The sequence below is a fragment of the Filicampus tigris genome, chromosome 19 (genome assembly GCF_054856515.1).
Source record: "Filicampus tigris isolate MCC_2025a chromosome 19, RoL_Ftig_1.0, whole genome shotgun sequence".
Classification (NCBI taxonomy): domain Eukaryota; kingdom Metazoa; phylum Chordata; class Actinopteri; order Syngnathiformes; family Syngnathidae; genus Filicampus; species Filicampus tigris.
In genome coordinates, this window is record NC_141235.1 from 5,305,179 (window position 1) to 5,322,484 (window position 17,306).

The 17,306-nt window shown below is 44.1% G+C and overlaps 2 protein-coding genes and 1 non-coding gene across 3 annotated transcripts; 2 read left to right on the top strand and 1 right to left on the bottom strand.

The window, feature by feature from the left end:
• Nucleotides 1-898: 898 nt before the first annotated feature.
• On the top strand, nucleotides 899-1,012 carry LOC147129083 (U5 spliceosomal RNA). Its single transcript, XR_015083399.1, has one exon. It is a non-coding gene; the product is annotated as a U5 spliceosomal RNA (small nuclear RNA).
• A 1,805-nt stretch (nucleotides 1,013-2,817) lies between these two features.
• trim8b (tripartite motif containing 8b) lies at nucleotides 2,818-12,110 on the top strand. The gene is made up of 5 exons (XM_086017461.1): nucleotides 2,818-5,108; nucleotides 8,633-8,728; nucleotides 8,911-9,176; nucleotides 9,253-9,368; nucleotides 9,661-12,110. Exons 1-5 carry the CDS (start codon nucleotides 4,503-4,505, stop codon nucleotides 10,332-10,334), a joined length of 1,758 nt encoding a protein of 585 aa, XP_085873587.1. The 5' UTR covers nucleotides 2,818-4,502; the 3' UTR covers nucleotides 10,335-12,110.
• Nucleotides 12,111-14,340: 2,230 nt separating this feature from the next.
• Nucleotides 14,341-17,301, bottom strand: arl3b (ADP ribosylation factor like GTPase 3b). The gene is made up of 7 exons (XM_086017498.1): nucleotides 17,274-17,301; nucleotides 16,891-17,003; nucleotides 16,018-16,161; nucleotides 15,643-15,759; nucleotides 15,503-15,553; nucleotides 15,126-15,311; nucleotides 14,341-14,988 (listed from the first exon to the last, which is right to left on the bottom strand). Exons 1-7 carry the CDS (start codon nucleotides 17,299-17,301, stop codon nucleotides 14,941-14,943), a joined length of 687 nt encoding a protein of 228 aa, XP_085873624.1. The 3' UTR covers nucleotides 14,341-14,940.
• Nucleotides 17,302-17,306: the final 5 nt, after the last annotated feature.

Here is a 17,306-nt window from a genome sequence, read left to right on the forward strand (position 1 = left end):
TTTCAACCTTTTTTTTTTTCCTACATGACAAGAAAGGAGCCCTTCAGAATTGTTGAATATTTAAAATGTGACTTTATTATGGGTCGTGTTTGCATTGACTAAAGGGACATTTTTACAACTTATTTTCACATAACTGTAAATAAAAAATATTTCTATCAAAGGTGATGTGAGTTAACGCTGGAAAAAAAAGATTGCTCAGGAGAAATCAAGAACATACCAGAAGGAGGAAAAAAGAAGCAAAACTTGTCATAATGTCATCTGAGATTGTTTTAATTTTGATTTGGTTTTTTTCATTGTGGATATTGGTCATTAATGACAAACATAGGAATCTAACTGCAGAGTTTGAATAATAATGTCTCCCAAATTAACACCTGAGCAACCGTCTGACGTTCTAGGTTTTAATGTAGATGCATAGCAAATACAGCATACATTATTTTAAAGCTCCAACATTTAACAAGAAATAGCAGAACTGTAATGACTGCGTAATTACTCTTGTCAGTAAATTGACCAATTAGAACGTTCGCTGCTCTTCTAACATTCAAAATGTATATTAATCCCACAGAGATGTCATCAAAATTTGCTGTTTTTAAATTATTTGAGGGAGCGTTGAGTTGAGGTTACTGAGAGGAGGAACTAACAGCTAGCATGACGCAGCCAACCCGGAAATCCCATAATTTCCCAGCATGCTTCGCGCCGCAATAATCTTACTTTAAAGATCTATACTTGTTTGTTGATTTTTTAAAAAAATTACAACTATGTTATATCTATCTTCTATAAAAGTTATTTTGTCGACTACGATGTTTTGCGTGAGCGTTGAAACGTGTGTAACTAAGACACCGTAGGTTTAAGTTGTATCATTTACAATGAAGTTGCCTTGCCTCGTCCTTGCTTAATCAGTACACTCTTGTTTCTCTTCAGATCGTATAAATCTTTCGCCTTTTACTAAAGATTTCCGTGGGGAGGAACAACAAGAGTTTTAAATAATTTTTTGATGCCCTGCGAAAGCGGGGCTTACTCTAATGTCACAAACAATACTCTGACTTCTTATAATAAACAAGCGATGCCAGTTAGGAAACTCTGTCGCAAAGCAACCTTGCGTACTCTCGTCTCCAATGGAGATTATCGTCATCTGGCATTCATATTTTGTCGCACTGGATAATAGGCCATTTGTTTTAGTGTAAATTATTGATTTTATTAAGTTAATCAACTATATATAACACATGTGCGTGGCCTTTCAGCACAAAACTTCTCCGGTTAACAAAACTGTTCATCTTCCCCGTTAAAAGGTTTTCGTCGCCCCCTGCTGGCTATTGTTACTCAATGCGATCCGCAAAACGTCAACGCTCATTCGCCGTTGTGACGCGTTCAAAGGCTGAAGAAATGAAGTAATTAAAACAGCCATCAACGCAAAGTTAATTTTTTTTTTTAATGGGGGCGGGGAGGAAATAATTTAAATAAACCTTTTTAGTTTCACTTAACATAAAGGAGGTAAATCAATAATTATAATAATTTACACGTGTCTGTACTTTTACTCAAGCACAGAGCGTGAGTACTTTTGCTGGTGCTCCCCGGCACTGGTTGAGAATTGTTGCTCTAAGGTGGCCTTTAAAAAAGTTTCTAGAAGGCTTTTTGCAGGGTTACAGAGGTTCTTTTTTTAGACAGACCACGATGAACCTTCACATATGTAAACAGAAAAATAAAGGCATTCAGTGGCAGACAATACACAATATGGGGACTCCGATAAGGAGTCTTGAAACACAATTAGGCAAGCTATAGTTGTTGCAGTGCACACACGCACACACACACAAATGTGACACACATCTGTTGTGTGGTGCGTCACGTGATGACCTCAAGGTCCATCCGGACCGTAGGTGGAAGCTGGGGAGGAAGGAAGGAAGGTGGGGGTAGATGCATCGGTTTGGAGAGAACCGCAGTTTCACAGCTGCTCGCCTTCAAAATGAAGCCAGATCACGCGTGAAGTCAGAAAATCTCACGAGACCTCCCTCCACTCAGGGGGCAACAAAAGGACTTTGTTTGTTGTTAGTGTGACGACAACCATAGAAGTTCTGCTAATGCTGATAACAATGTAGCTGATAGCATCATGGCTAATGGCTACCACGCAAATGACCGAGAAGCTTTGCACATTTTAACTGTGTCTGTCAGGCGCCTTAAAAGTACTTTTTTTCTTTTTTTTTTAATCCCAGTGCTGAACTCTTTCACTCTTGTATGACAGTTAGGAGTGTCATACTTACTTAAAACAGGAACCGGAATGAATTGTTATTTTACCAAACAGACGTAAACAGCACTTAACCAATAGAATCGTAGGTAAAGATCAGCATGATTCAAAAGGCAAAGAACCCACTGCTCGTTATAATGGTCTGCTTGACGACATACTGATTTTCCTCGGTGTGTAATCAATCTCCATTGTTTACCTGAGTCTATTATTAACACACTGCTGAGCCACACTGTCCTCACTGCTGCTTTACAGTGTTTTTCCATATAAAAGACTTCCTATACATTCACATAATATATTGATCACATTTGATAGTCAGGCAGGCACTGTAGAAACCCAGCTATTTGTAGACAAGAAAATTAAAAAGTTAAGTGCCCTCTTTAATAATATAGCCAGGGAAGTAGGAAATAAGACAAACATCCATAATAGAATTGAATAATTAAAGTGTCTTGCTTGAAATTTACTGGAAATGACCTGACTTGCTAAGTACATGGAGTAACACAGTAACTCAGGACGATCTTGCACGAAGATGATTTTATTCTACATCCGGTTTAATTTTGAAACACCAGAAGTGGTCGGTTCGCCTGCGTTGACGCTTACAGAAGGAAGCGTCCAGCTCGCCCGCATTCCTCCTCTGTCGACAGCCTGGCTGGGGCAGAGCGAAGCACAGGAAGAAAGGAGGCCATTAAAGAAGAAGAAGCTGTCAAATTATATTTTTTTGTCTTCCCATTAGCACCAAAGCAAGCAGGATGTTTATCAATCAGGAGTAGATGACTCTCACACCGGACCGTGTGACCAAATATGGACCGTGACTAAATAACAAGCACGTCAGGACTGTCGACTTTTGGACCCGAGGAGAGGAGCGTGACTAAACAGCAACAAAAAACGGCTGTTTTTTGGTTCCGTCTCGTCGTTAATATCGACTAAAAAGGCGAATAGCTTCGGTGGACCGACCTCCAACCTTTTTCCACCGTGGATATCCTGTGTGTGTGTGTGTGTTTTTTTTTAAATATCAAGATGGCTGATGACAGCAGCTAGCCCGTATAACAAGGACAGCGGAGCGACGTCCCCTTTTAATAGCCTCATATTTTTATATTCCAACCTGGGAATAGTTACAAATCTATATTTAAGAAAATAATGTACACGTTGTATGCAAGCAAGGGCCACCTTTGTGACGAAAGTGCGGTTTAAAATGTGTACCTGTGCTACAAAATGGTGAGGTGAGTCGCTTCGCTTTTTTTCACCCCTACGATTTTCGTCGAGATAAGTCGATTAAATATGTTGTTGGTCGACGGCGGAGGCGAGAGCAGGCGAATAAGCAGAACGCCGAAGTAAGATTTAAGTAATAAATAATAGAATAATTGTAATTTCTTGTGTGTGTGTGTGGAGGAGGGGGGCTTATTCGATCGATGGGTGTCGAAGCAAGCAACATTCCTGCAGATCCTTAAAGCTAAATAAAAGCTCTTTTGTTCAGTAGCTTCAATTGGAGCTGTTAAAAAACGACAACTATGCAGTAAAACCGCGTCCAAAGCGACGGCCCGGCTATGAATTTATGATTTCTCCATCTAATAAGATTAGTAGGCCCTTTTGTTATCGAGTGGAAAGTGCCAGAGAGAGCCGCGGCCTTGTCTGTATGTGTGTGAGTGTGTGGATTATTATTCATCTCATGGAAATGGCGTTTCACGTTAAAACAAAACCGAGGCGTTATTAATCTAAGTCTGTTGTGGTGCCGCTGTGCGCTTAACCGAACCGAGCCGAACCCGCTGTGCTGCTCCGTTAAAAAAAGTGACTGTTAAAGGTTCAGGGTCAGGTTTAAAAAAAAAGAAAAAAAAAAAAAAGAAGAGAAGTAGGGTGTTAATCAGGGTGTGGGAGCAGGTTAATGAATCAAGCGCCAGGCAGCTGTCAGTGCACGTGCAGAAGGTCCTGTACTCATTTGCATACTGGACTGCTCCTGGTTTAGTTATCTGTGCCTTGTTTGGATTCCAAGGTTTTACCTGCAGGCTGCTACTTCCTGCAGGCCACACACAAACACGCCCTGTGTGTGTCACAGTTTACAGTAATCTTGTAACGTCAGCCACACTCTGTGTGTCTTCTCCTTTGGTCAGTTTTCCGGAACTTGCCGCAGCAATAACTAACAAGTCAGGGTGTCAGCGCAGAGGTAAACGCACACTTTAAGGACAGCGTCAGGTTTTTTTCTGGGAAGGGTGGTGTGGAGGGGAGGCTCGGGTTTCGTGAGAACATACAGACCGATACCCAGAGGCGTCTTTGTATGCCTGCCCCCGCCGCCATGGCATCCGACATGGCCGAGACGTGGAAGAACTGCTTCGAGGAGGAGCTCATCTGCCCCATCTGTCTGCACGTCTTCTCCGAGCCCATCCAGCTGCCCTGCAAGCACAATTTCTGCCGGGCATGCATCAGCGAGGCCTGGGCCAAGGACTCCACGCTGGCTCGCTGCCCTGAGTGCAACCATGCATACAGCCAGAAGCCCAGCCTTGAGAAGAACCACAAGCTTTCCAACATCGTGGAGAAGTACAACGCCCTCAGCGTGGAGAAGGCGTCAGTGCCGCCGCCCCAGTGCATCCTGTGCCGACGCGGCCCCCCGCTGCCCGCCGTTAAGGTGTGCCTGCGCTGCAACGCCCCGTGCTGCCAGTCGCACGTGCAGACGCACCTACAGCAGCCATGCTCGGCGCTCGGGCACCTACTGGTGGAGGCCGAGGCGGTCAAGGCGTGGACGTGCCCGCAGCACGACGAGTACCGGCTCTACCACTGCGAGGCCGAGCAGACGGCCGTGTGCCAGTACTGTTGCTTCGCCCGCTGCCACCCCAGCCACGGGCATGCTGTCGCTGACGTGGAGCTGCGCCGCAACGACATCAGGGTAAGACATCCGCACGCTCACCGCAGGCCGTTAGGAAAGTGCTTTTGGCCCGGGTTATTGAGGTTATTGTGGACCTGCTAGTTGACCATGTGAAGAGAATTTTAGATCTGATGGGTTAAAGGAAAAGTCCCATTGATAATTTAGTTTCAATTACAAGGGTCAGCACTACTGAGTCTCAAGGCCATGGACAGATTAGTTTGACACGGCAACACACAGAGGCTGAAATGTGACTGTAGCAGTACGGCTACCATATGAAGAGGATAGACTGTTGGGAATATGTTGATACTGTACAATTCAATTGTATTTGCTCAAAAACTCACCAAGTCTTCTTTCTCATACACCTTATGACTCCACAAGATGGCGCTAATCTGTTGTTCGATAGGAAATTAGTACGTTGGCATCAAGCAACTACGTTAACTGAGAGACAACCTTTGTATGTCGAGGGGGAGCTAAGTTTAGCCTGGGTTGTTAGCGGTCAAATTTACGAGAACATGCACTTCGGGTACTGTTTATTTTTAAGGGTCATTTTATGAAATGAGTATAAAATGATATATTACATTGGTACATATGAACATTATCCATTTAAAATAAGCGGCTTATAGATTGTTTTGATCAAAAACGTCAAGCTACAGCGCGAAGTCGAGCTATCACCGTAGTGGGACTACACGGGTTAATTGTCGTTTTACTTGTTGCGTCTTGCATGCGTGTACCACAAACCAGAAAGTAGCTTGCTAGCTAAGTAACAGATGGACAAACAACAACCAAAACAGCACTTTTCCTCAAAGTTCATGGTAAAAGTACCAATTACTACTTTCCTATCAGGCATTAGATCATTTCTGGACATCCAAATGGATTGTTGACAACGTTTGTGATTTGCAAACTGTGACGCGTTCACTATTTTTAAAACAAAGTAGCTTCAGGTAGCTCGTAGTAGCCAATTTTTTTTTTTGTATCATTTATTTTTTTCCGCCTCTGCGTTTTTCCACCTCTGCATGCACGTTAGCCTTGGAAGCGGGTGTCGGACATCTTGAGGGAATTCTGTCAAGTTTATCCGTGATCAGTAAGTGCCTTCGTGGCTGCGTCACGCACAAAAGCTATCACTTTACAATTCCTGTAGTCGCCAAGCAACAACAAGTACATTAAAATTGGGGCCTTGAAATGGTCACATTTCAGTTACTCAAAGGCCGGAATATGCGTCCATCTTGCTGCAGTCGTCCTTCTCATCTGTCGGAATGCCACACAATGCAGCGACGGAGGGTGTGGGGCTGCGGGTGGAGGGGACAATGAGGGTCCCTCATTGTGGAGGAGGGGGGGGGGGGGTCTTATCTCTCCGGCACAGGTGCATCCTCACTCGGGGCTCGCCAGCGAGGGATTATAGTGATTCGTCACTTGATTGTGTGGATTTTTTTTTTATTTTTAAATGACATCTCGGTTTCCTGCTGTTTTGAATCCTCCCTTTACACACGTGCACATTTTTCAAAGGAGCGTGTGTGTTCGGGTGGGGGTGGGGGGGGGAAATTAGTCAGAGGGGGAAACGTGAGGCGTCGACTGACTCATGACACCGGCTTTTGGTGTCAACCCTGTCACGGCGCCTTGTTCTTCCTGTCGCTATGAGTCAGCAGGAGGGCTGACAGGGGTTATGGTCGGGGCTGCTGGTTGCCCATCTGAACTCTAAAGCCATGCCCCCCCCCCCCTCTAAAAAAATCCTTTGCCATCTTTTTCTCTACATTATTAATGGTCTGGATGGTCGCTAATTAGAACCCGCTGAATTATTTAGGCCTGAATATTTACACTGTATTAGCGTTCTACATTCATGTATGTAGAAACGAGGGTCTATTTAGCATACATTTACATATTGGCCAAAACCGCCGAGGCTCTTATTTGCCAGCCAGGCCTATAAGATGAATAACGCTTGATTCGAGCTGCGTCGGCCATCTTTAATATGATTTCAACCCGTCGCTACACCCTCCCCCTCCCCTTCACTTCCATTAGCCCCACACGTCCAATTCACCTCCCTGCACCTCCAGGGTCGGCCAGACCTTCCCCGTGGCCTCCTGCTCCTGATGGAAAAGACACTGTGCTGAAATGACAGCTAAAGACCCCCCATCACTTTGCCCCCACTGCCCGATCCGCACCCGCCCATCCCCTGCCCTATGTATCCATAGCAGCAACCTCCCTCTGCTAAGCTGCTTCTCCTTCGACCCCGCTGTTTTTTTTTTTTTTTTTTTCCCCCCCCTGCTCGCAGCCCGACTCAATCAATCAGCACAACCAGGTCACAGTCCTGCATGTAACATGGCAACCGTTTGTGTGCGTGCGTGTGAGATATCTAGGCCAGTGGTTTCCAGTCAGGGAACCGACGATAAAATCAGCTGTTTGCTGAATGGCGGCTAATGTTTACAGTGTCGCTTTTTTAGCCACGCCGGACTCTTGCGATGCTGATCTCCATGCACTGAAACGGCTTGTCGTTAGCATGCTAGCCTGCTACACGCTGAGGTCGTGAAATAAGGAGAAAGACGGGCCCAGTGAACACAGGGCCAGGTCTGTGTGCTGACATTAGCATTTAGCTCAAAGCGCTAATGTGACTGCGGAGGGGTTGTTCGTCTGAATCTGGATCAAGTTGACGCCGCCGCTAAAATCTTGTCCTTTTCCAATCGATTTATTACTTCTTTGCGCTGCAGAGATTCATAGAGCAAAGCAACATATAATTGATTATATTCCTCTTTTGCTTTTAGAAAAAAATATACACAAGGGTTTAGGTTACCCTTCTGGAATTTGCTTGACTCCTCCTGATGCCAAATGAGCTTTTAAGTTTTGGGGGTTTTTTTTCCCCCCAACCATTTACTTCCACGGAAATAATGAAAATTAAATTTTTAAAAACTGTAGTACTGTATCCTCTCTAGGATGGAAGGCTAACTTTTCAACTAGTGGGCCTACATAAAACATATTCTTGAAACAAATAGATTTGGGTTGACTTGACAGTGTAAAAATATGTCGTGTTGACCCAACGTAGACATGTCAAACTAGAACAACTGTAATGTCCTGAAGAAAAAAAAAAAAAAAAAAATCCCCATTCAACTCACATCATGGTCACAGTCATGATTAACGCAACTGCTTCCCTCACCAGTTGTTCATGATAACCGCACAACAGAAATAAACACGACAACTAGAAATGAAAAGCATTCCATCATCGGCGCCTCGCGTTTCCCTTTATCGTCGCGAAAACACGGCCAAGCTTTTAGGTCGGCCACTAAAGCGGAGGAAAGCTTTTCCTGCCTGCCTATGTTGGTTCATTTATCAACTCAAACCCCCAACACACACGCACGCGCACACGCTTATGCAAGCACAAAACAGCTGCTGGTTGCCATGACAGCGTGGCCCTCCCCTCCTGCGGGGATTGTGTGTGTCGGATGGGGACTGACTAAACCGGGATGGGGGGGGGGGGGAGGGGGGGGGGGGGGGGGGAATGAATGTTGCAGTCTTTCAAGGCCTCCTTTCTTCTGTTTTCCTCTCCTGTCACCTCGCAGCAAAGCCTTCTGAGGCAGCAGGAGCGCGTGGAGGACCGCGTGCAGGACATCGAGGAGCAGCTATGCAAGCTAGATTCGGACAAGTGCGTGGTGGAGGTGCGTTGGCACATGCGGACGATGCGCTTTGGCAATACCCTGTACCGGGGGGGGGAAATCATGTTTCATTTTTGGAAAATAAGGCTGTAAGATAGAATGTGGTAAAAAAAAAAAAGTTTCCAGATTGCACAAGGTTGACCCCTCCCTCCCTCCCTCCCTCTCCTCTCCTCTTCCTCCGCAAGGACCGTGTGCTGGAGCTGAAGGAGGACGTGCGCCTGCAGTACCAGCGCATGCACCAGCTCCTGGAGGAGGACCTGGGCCGCACGCTTGAGGCGCTGGAGCGGGCGCAGGCGCGCTTCTGCCAGGAGAACGCCGCCCAGGTCCTCGCCCTGGGCGAGCAGCGGCACGAGGCGCACAAGTTGCTGAGCGCCATCAACACGGCCTTTGGCAAGGCGGAGGAGCTGGGCTTCATGAAGAACACCAAGCCCGTCAAAATCCTCGCCGACAGGTCCGCCGGCCGCCGTTCCCGCCCGCGACGCCTCCTTACTGCTTGTCCTCAGGGTGTCTTCTTGAACGTTTGCTAGGTCTCAGGCGTGCGTGGGAAGCACTCTGCCCCCCTACAAGGTTGGCAATCTCAACGCCAAGCTCTTCCTCTCGGAGATCTCCAAGCGTGAGAAAAGCTTGAAGAGAACGTTGGAAGGTACAAAGTCTGATTGTTTTGTCAAGTTTTCACTGGCGTAGCTGCTATTGGTGGGGGGGCGGAGCTCTGCCACCAGTGTTGCGCAAGTTATGACCAAAGTGTAATATATTACTAGTTACTTGCATTTGAAAGTAAAACTTTTTTTTTTTTACTGTATTACCGTCTGTGTAGAGTAATACGTTACTTTCAAGTTACTTTGTAATTCTTAGTTAATTGTAATTCCAAATAGTGGCAGTTTTTATCCAGATGCACAATGTCAGAATTCTCAACGTGTTCTCTTGTCTCCCCTCAGCTCCGCTCACCCCTCCCTCCACCTTCCTGCAGTCCGTCCCGGCCTTCCCCAGCGGCCAGAGCTCCACCTCGGGAGCGGAGAAACGGAAACATTCCGCCGCCTTCCCGGAAGGAAACTCGGGCAAAAACGGCGCGGCAAGTTTCAAAGACGTCTCCTCCTCCTCCTCCTCGTCTTCCTCGAGCAAGCAGCCCTACCTGAGCTCCTCCTCCTCCTCGTCCTCCGGAGAGGGTCAGTCGGCCAATCAGCCGTGCGGCCCGCCGCACATCGCGGACGGCGGCAACCACCATTCCGGCGCCGTCTTCGGCTCCTCGCACTTCCCCTCCGGCGGCGGCGGCGGGGGTGGCGGCACCGGGGGCTCCTCGCACTCCTCCCAGCAGGCCGTGCTGCCGCAGTACGGCGGGCGCAAGATCCTGGTGTGCACCATGGATAACTGCTACTGCTCCGGGGTGCCGTCCGTGTCGGGCCACCGCGGCCACCCGCCATACCCGCGCTCGGGCTCCTTCCCCTGGGTAAGTGCGCAGGACTACCCCCCGCCGCCTGGCCTGGCCTCCGGGGGGCCGTCCATGCAGGGCCTGGCGGTGCGCGACTGGATCGACGCCTCGCAGTCGCACAGACACGCCGACTTTTACGGGCTGTATGGGCAGCCCTCCACAAAGCACTACGTCACCAGTTAACACACACACACACGTATACAGACCACACACACACACACACACACACACACACACACAGAAAAATGTGTAATCCCCTGCTATTCGTGAGTAATTGACACCCTTCTAATTGTCTATATTAATAAACCGTAAATCTACCACAAAACAGATCCCAAAACAATCTAACTCATCTTACAGTATCCCTAAAAATAAATGGATTACAGATCATTTAAATTTTGGGGAAGAAAAAAAAAAAAAAAAAAAAGATGCGGCAAAGACTACTTAACATCCCAGGCTAAATTGAGCTCCTTCCCCAGCAAACAATTTGCATAATAGAATTACCGAAAAGTAGGGCTACTTTCTATTAGGTTGGAGAAAACACGAAACAATTTTTACACATAATTTGATTCAGGAAAAAAAATTACCAAAAGTACACATGCACATGCGGCTAAGACTCGCCGCAACAACCCAGGCTAAATTGACCCCTCCCCCCAAAACAATCACTTTTCAAAGCACTATCAAATAGAAAAGTAGGACTATTTTTCTATCAAGTATTTTAAAATTCTCATAATATTTCGAGCAAATTCTCTCCGACACTTCTTCTGCTAACAACCCGGGCTAAACTTAGCTCCTCCCCAACGTACACAGCTTGTCTCTCAGTCGAGATGTGTCACTTCAACAACTTTTACACCAATGTGCTACTTTCCTTTTAACCAAGGCTTTGGTGCCAACTTGTTCAGAAAGAGCTCAAAAATTGTGAATATGTAAATTCTTTAATTGTGAACCGCAAATAGGCAGGGGGTTACTATAGACTGCTTTAAAGCCGTTATAGCCTACACACATTTAAAATATACACACACACACACCCTTGAAAACAATGTATACACATTCGGGGGCAGGGTCGATCGCTTTTTATTTTTACTTTCTTTTCGGTCAGTGTTGTAAAATGTACGTTTAAAAGAAAAAAACAACCTTCAAAAAAAGTATAGAGAAATCCCGGCGGCCATTCTAAGAGACTGTGAGGGAGGAGGCAGAAGGGAAGTTTTATTTTTATTTATAGAGTGAAAGATGGACATGAACTTTTAATGGGTGGGCCCCCCCAAAAAAAAAATAAATAAATAAAAAAAAGAGGGAAAAAGTCCCGCAAGTGTTCCCGGTTTAGCGTCCACCACCGAGGTCCGTTGCCTTACGTCGTCGTCGTCGTCACAAATGTTTTATTTTTTTGCTCTCCGTCTTGGCACTTGTTACTGCTTCCCAGGCTCTTCCACCCAACATCCACAATGCACTTGGAGGACACTTTTCCATTCCCCCCCACCCTCTTCAACTTGACTCAAATTGGAGACCCCAGAGTGGTAGGACAGACCAAACAAATCAGGCGTTGACTAGAAGAGGATCCGACGACGCTGTTTCACGTACTTCCTTCAGGGCGACGATGTCACTTCCTCTCAATAAGCACACACACTCACACGCGTGCGCGATAGCTCTTGGCTTCCTCTTTGCAGCTGTAAGCGCGCAAAGGAAGAGATTTTTTTTAAAAGCACTCAGAAAAAAAGACAATGTATGCAGTTTTAAAGAGGAAAAAAAAAAAAAAAGGAGTGTACGATCTACTTTTTCTAAAAGAACGAGAATGGACTGGTCATCCTTCTTACATAGAAGCCATTAAGGACACTTGACTAAGAGAAAGGACAACAACAACAAAAAAAACGCTTGAAAGTATCTTTTTTGTAAATATTTTGTGAAATGGAAAACTGACACGACGTGATTTGGAGAATTCCAAATAAAGAAAGGAATTTAAAAGTTTTCTGTCTGGTTGATTAAAAGGCTTCTATCACATGATTAAAATCACAAGAATCTTTGTTTCACACAGCTGACAAGTATTAGTATTTTTTATTTTTTTAATGTAATATTAGAATAGCCATATTTTTTTTTCTAGAAAAAGGTGAGATTTGAGGGTCTTTTAACATACATAAAGTACTTTTTTCTCAATGTCTTATTCCTTAAAAAAAGATACTTTTCTCCACTATTTTGAGAGGGGAAAAAAATCTCCAAAACATGCCTTTTTCTTTTTAGAACAGTGCATCTTTAGCTTGACTTTTTGTAACTAGGGCTCCCCCCAATACAAGTAATCCTTTAGTATCTTTTAATAACCTCAACAAAAAAAAGAGAAAATAAATTCAAATTTTACAACTTTGTCTTGAAAACATTCAACTTCCCACCCGTTCAATGTGAGCTGAAACAACCAAGTCAATCTGTTTATCTGCCCATTTCTGTGAACGAAGTGGCTGAGACAGTTTCAGAGACAAAGAATCACTGACTCAATGGCTAAGGCGCTATCATATCAAGGCCATTAGATAAGCAGAGCTGCAGTGCTAGTGCAGATTAGCGTTAGCTTCTGATATACATGTCTACTTATGGGTGGAGAGGTACTATTAACAAGTGTTGGCGTCTTGGTGATGAAATGCTGCACCCACCAGTGATACAGCAATAGAATCTGGGCGCCTAAGCACTCTTTTTTTTTTTTTTGATGAAAAGAACATATCTTCCATTCTATTTGGCAGCCTTATGACAACATCATTGCTCATTTCCGACCCCGACCTCACCCCACTCCCACCTACGTGCCCCTCCCTCCAGAGGCCTTGACAGTACTGTTTTTTTTTTTCTTTATTTCATTTTGTTTTTACAATTCGTCTCCCTACCTACAGTACACACACATATACTTAGTATAAAACACTCCCTCTTTTCCCCCTCCTGACATTCTCCCACGCGAGTACACACAGCTGTCGTGCAGCTGTCCGATGCAATGGAAAGAGGTTGAGACATGGTCGCCCACGAATCAAATGCACACGTAGAAATAAAAGACATTTGAGGAGTTAGTCACTTAGGAATTAACATTTAGTCGACAAAAAAAAAATGCACGATTGCAGTGAATGGGGTGCAATATTTCCTTATCTAGCCAAAATGGTTCAAATGTATGTAAAGAATTTATTTCATAACAATTCTCATTTGTCAAATGTACTTGTAATGATAGTTTTCATAAAATTAAAACAAAAATAAATGCAAGGAAACTGTATCAAATAATTGTTAGATGTTATTTAACTGTAAACGATCAAATATTTCATCAGATAAATGATTTTTTTCTAATTCTTATTTTTAAATTTTTCTCAGTTTAAGTAATTTCATTTTTTTTATAAAACAAATGTGTTGCTAAAATTGTTTATTTTACTAATAAAATACATAAAATGGTTTAAAATAATTATTCATTTTAAACTATTGTAATTGAATCTATCAATTACATGACAAAACAATGTTTAATGTAGATTTCAATTTGCTTAATTATATGTTCATATTTTTTGATTTAATAATTCACTTAGTTATCAAGTAATTTGAATGCAAAAATTTTTTAGAAGTACAAATGAACTTATTTTACCAATAAAATATAGTTCTCATCTCGCATTTAATTATAATAGATAAACATGTTTAATGAGAAGTGGTTAATTTAATATGATTTTTTTCTAATTAATCCATCACTTAATATACTGAATTTATAAATGTTTTCCATGAAAATGATTTATTTTATAGTCATAAAATAAATTCAAATTAATAAAATACTTCATTCTCAATTTTACTTTTTAACTTATGAACAAGAAATTTACCAAAATTATTGTAAAATCTTACTGTAGTAGCAGTAGAATGTCGTTTTTTTTGTTTTTTTTTAGTGTGCGTGCATATTCTATGATGATCCAAATAGATGTTTTTTGTGAGAAGCTGAGCCCGTGTGGCCACCGATAATCTTTTTGCAACGACAGCATTTGTCTTAGTCTTCATGACATATGACCTGGATTGTGCAAATAATCGGGAGAGCTTGAGATGATCCATTTGAGTCTTTTCGTCCAGTTGACTTGAGCCGAGCTGTCCCCCACACACACTGCCGAGACCTCTCCGCTGCCACCGACAGCTGCTGAGCACACCTGCTCCACTTGAAAGCCGCTTCCATTCACGCAAGGCAAACGTAAACACACTTTCCCCCCCCTCCATTTCATTCTTCTTTTATTCACATACAGTACCTTGACTTATGCACGGATCACAATCGCGTATATCAAAAGGAATCCATCCCGAAAAAAGTGTCGCAGAAGTGGTACGAGGACTACAAAATAGAGCCGGGTAATGCGCATAAAACATATGAACGCGGGGGGGGGGCGTGGTCCCACACTATTTACAGTGGATTTAAAAACTCCTCTAATTCATCGCTTTTCGTTTTATACATAACATGTACAGTATCATTCTTTAGTGGGTTTGGAGTACACTCTACTTCACGCTTGCCATAAATAAAACACTTACAAAAATAAATGACCTCACGTCAAACGGAGCCAGGAAAGCGTGTGTGGAACGGCTTTTAAAGAACGACACATTTTGACCTGATAACGAGGTGGGGGTTCCAATGTTCCTCCTTGAAAGACAGCAGTTCAACGGGAACGCTAGTGGCCAAAGTGTGACGGGGAAGGAATGCAGCAGTTATGTTTAAAACCTCCATGTTGGATTAGTAGTGTGCGTGTGTGTACATTCACAAGTGTACCCCGGAGTGTTTAAGGCTCAGGAGGGGTGGTGGCACGTCCTCTCCTGAAAAGCCAAACTACTTCTTCTTGGAGTTGACGCTCTTGCACACCCAGTTCATGCCCTCCTGCGGGGGAGGTGAGATTGAACAAAAAAAAAACAACAGAAAAGAGCCAAAGAATTTAAAAAAATAATAATAACGGTATGCTTCTCAGCTTAGTGTTATTGGCGACAAAAAAAAAAAAAAAAAAAAAATTGCCGTACCTGGATGCCTTCACTGGTGAGGGCGGAGCACGACTGGATTTGCCAGATGCGGTCCCGGATGGTGTGCAGGTTGAGACCCTCGGCGATCTCGGAGGCCGGCGCCGCCGTCAAGAGGTCCTGCTTGTTGGCGAAGATCAGCACGGGAACGCCGCTCAGCTTCTCCTCATCCAGCAGCTCTGCCAGCTCCTGGGGGGGGAAAAAAAAAGCAATGCAACATGATTGCTCATGATCATAACAGGGATTCTCAAAATGGCCGCCATGTTGATCATTGTCATCAATTATATGCAAATCAATTTTCGATATGGTCATACATGGACTTTTTTTTTTTTTTTATATTGATGCAGCAGCAAACATGAATATTTTCTTTGTGTCCACACCTGCCCCGTCTCCTCAAATCTCTTCCTGTCGGCGCTGTCGATCACATAAATCTGCAAACCAAAAAAAAACAATCAAATGCCGAGTTAATATGTAAACCGTGACGCAGATCCACGACCTGTCGATATCATTACGAGCGTACAAGCACGTCAGTGTTTTCAAAGTAGTTCCTCCAGTAGGGCCTGATCTTCCTCTGGCCGCCGATGTCCCAAACGTTGAGCTTGAAGCCTTGCGACTGGACGCTCTTGATGTTGAAGCCCTGGAAGAGGAAAAAGAAAAAGATTTTTGACGCAGATGTGAATCACTATGCGCCTACTCCATATTGTTAGCCTAATTGTAGTCTTTAATTTACTGTTACAATATTCATAAAGAATGCCAGTGTGCTTGCAAAAATAGTTATATTTCTTTATGTCTGTGTAGATTTGTCAGTTCTCCAGGTCATTTTGGCTTTGCAGCGATATCGTCAAATTGAGAATTTGGATTGTTTACCAGCACAGGGGTTCGAATCACTGCTTACCTGGGTCGGGGTGATGTGGCTGATGTCCTCGGAGGCCAGCTGCTTGAGCAGGGTGGTCTTCCCGCCGTTGTCCAGCCCCAGCAGCAGTATCCTCACCTCCTGGTCCGGTGTGCTCTTCAGCTTGCGCAGGATTGACAGCAATCCCTGCACGCACACGTATAGGATATCATAAAATAGCATGTCACCACACGGAGGTGATGGAGGCAATTTTTGTACATCTTCCAAACATCATCTCATCCCTTTTCTATAGAAGTTGCCTATCTTAGACATTCAGGTCTATTGTAAATTTTCAGTCTTCAATTAACCTTTTATTTGAAATAATAAGATAAAAAAACTTGTATTAATAACTGCATTATTAGCAATTTCTTTGCTTGCTTCTGTAATAAGTGCATGGACATTGCAGATTTTGATCTTAATTTTCATGCAAGAAATATTTGAGAAAGTGGAATTTTGTTGTCAGGTATTTCATTTTTCAGAGTCCACTGAGGAAGGCCGTAGCCGAGGTTCGAACCCCGAACCTCTGAACTCAAAGAGAGACGTGCAAAATACTAGTCCACAATGCTGCTGTCTTCCAAATATGTGCACAATCTAAACGTTCTTGGTGTAAATAGCATCTGAACTAGTGTCCTGCTGTCTTCTCTCCGGTTGGCTGTGGGCCCGGACAACGACGGCACGGGAGATGCTAAACGCGGCTAATTTGCTAAGCTAATCTCCCCCTGGCAACTGAAGTAACGCAGCAAGGCGACTTTCGCGGTTTGATTGCCCCCGCGAACAATGTTCACGATTATACACCCCCGCCTGTGTTCTAACGAGCACATTTCGACCCGTTTTCACACCGTTAACGGTAATTTCGGGCGGATTACGGACACTCACCATCTTGTTGTCTTGTGTCGTGGAGACGCCGCCGCGGAGGGTTACTAAGGACGATGACGTCACTCGCACAAGCACGCGCGCGCGTATTAAGCCGCAAAAGTGCTTGGAAAGCACTTTAATAATATTATATCCATGCTGTAAGTGTGCTTAGAGGCCATGCGTAAAAATTGTTTGTAATAAAACAAATTACTGGACGTAAGAATTCAATCGGTTGTTCTCACTTCAATCCACAGGGGGCGACAGTGAGGCTGAAGTTGCTCGCACCATCAACAATGTAAGACCCTGCTTTGTCTTTTACTTAAATTTACATACATACATTAATCCATCTTATTGCAACAACAACATGCGACTGAAGAGTGTAGCGGAACCTATAAATTGTTTACGAGATAGTGGGCTATCGTAGAGCGCCATATTAG

Excerpts from the sequence above, each read along its gene's own strand:
- trim8b (XM_086017461.1), top strand. The coding sequence starts at position 4,503 with ATGCCTGCCCCCGCCGCCATGGCATCCGACATGGCCGAGACGTGGAAG. Across the intron at positions 8,729-8,910 it reads CGGACAAGTGCGTGGTGGAG|GACCGTGTGCTGGAGCTGAA; the intron begins GTGCGTTGGCAC and ends TTCCTCCGCAAG. Across the intron at positions 9,369-9,660 it reads CTTGAAGAGAACGTTGGAAG|CTCCGCTCACCCCTCCCTCC; the intron begins GTACAAAGTCTG and ends GTCTCCCCTCAG.
- arl3b (XM_086017498.1), bottom strand. The coding sequence starts at position 17,301 with ATGGCGCTCTACGATAGCCCACTATCTC. Across the intron at positions 17,004-17,273 it reads CTACGATAGCCCACTATCTC|TGCTTTCCAAGCACTTTTGC; the intron begins GTAAACAATTTA and ends ATATTATTAAAG. Across the intron at positions 16,162-16,890 it reads CGACACAAGACAACAAGATG|GGATTGCTGTCAATCCTGCG; the intron begins GTGAGTGTCCGT and ends GTGTGCGTGCAG.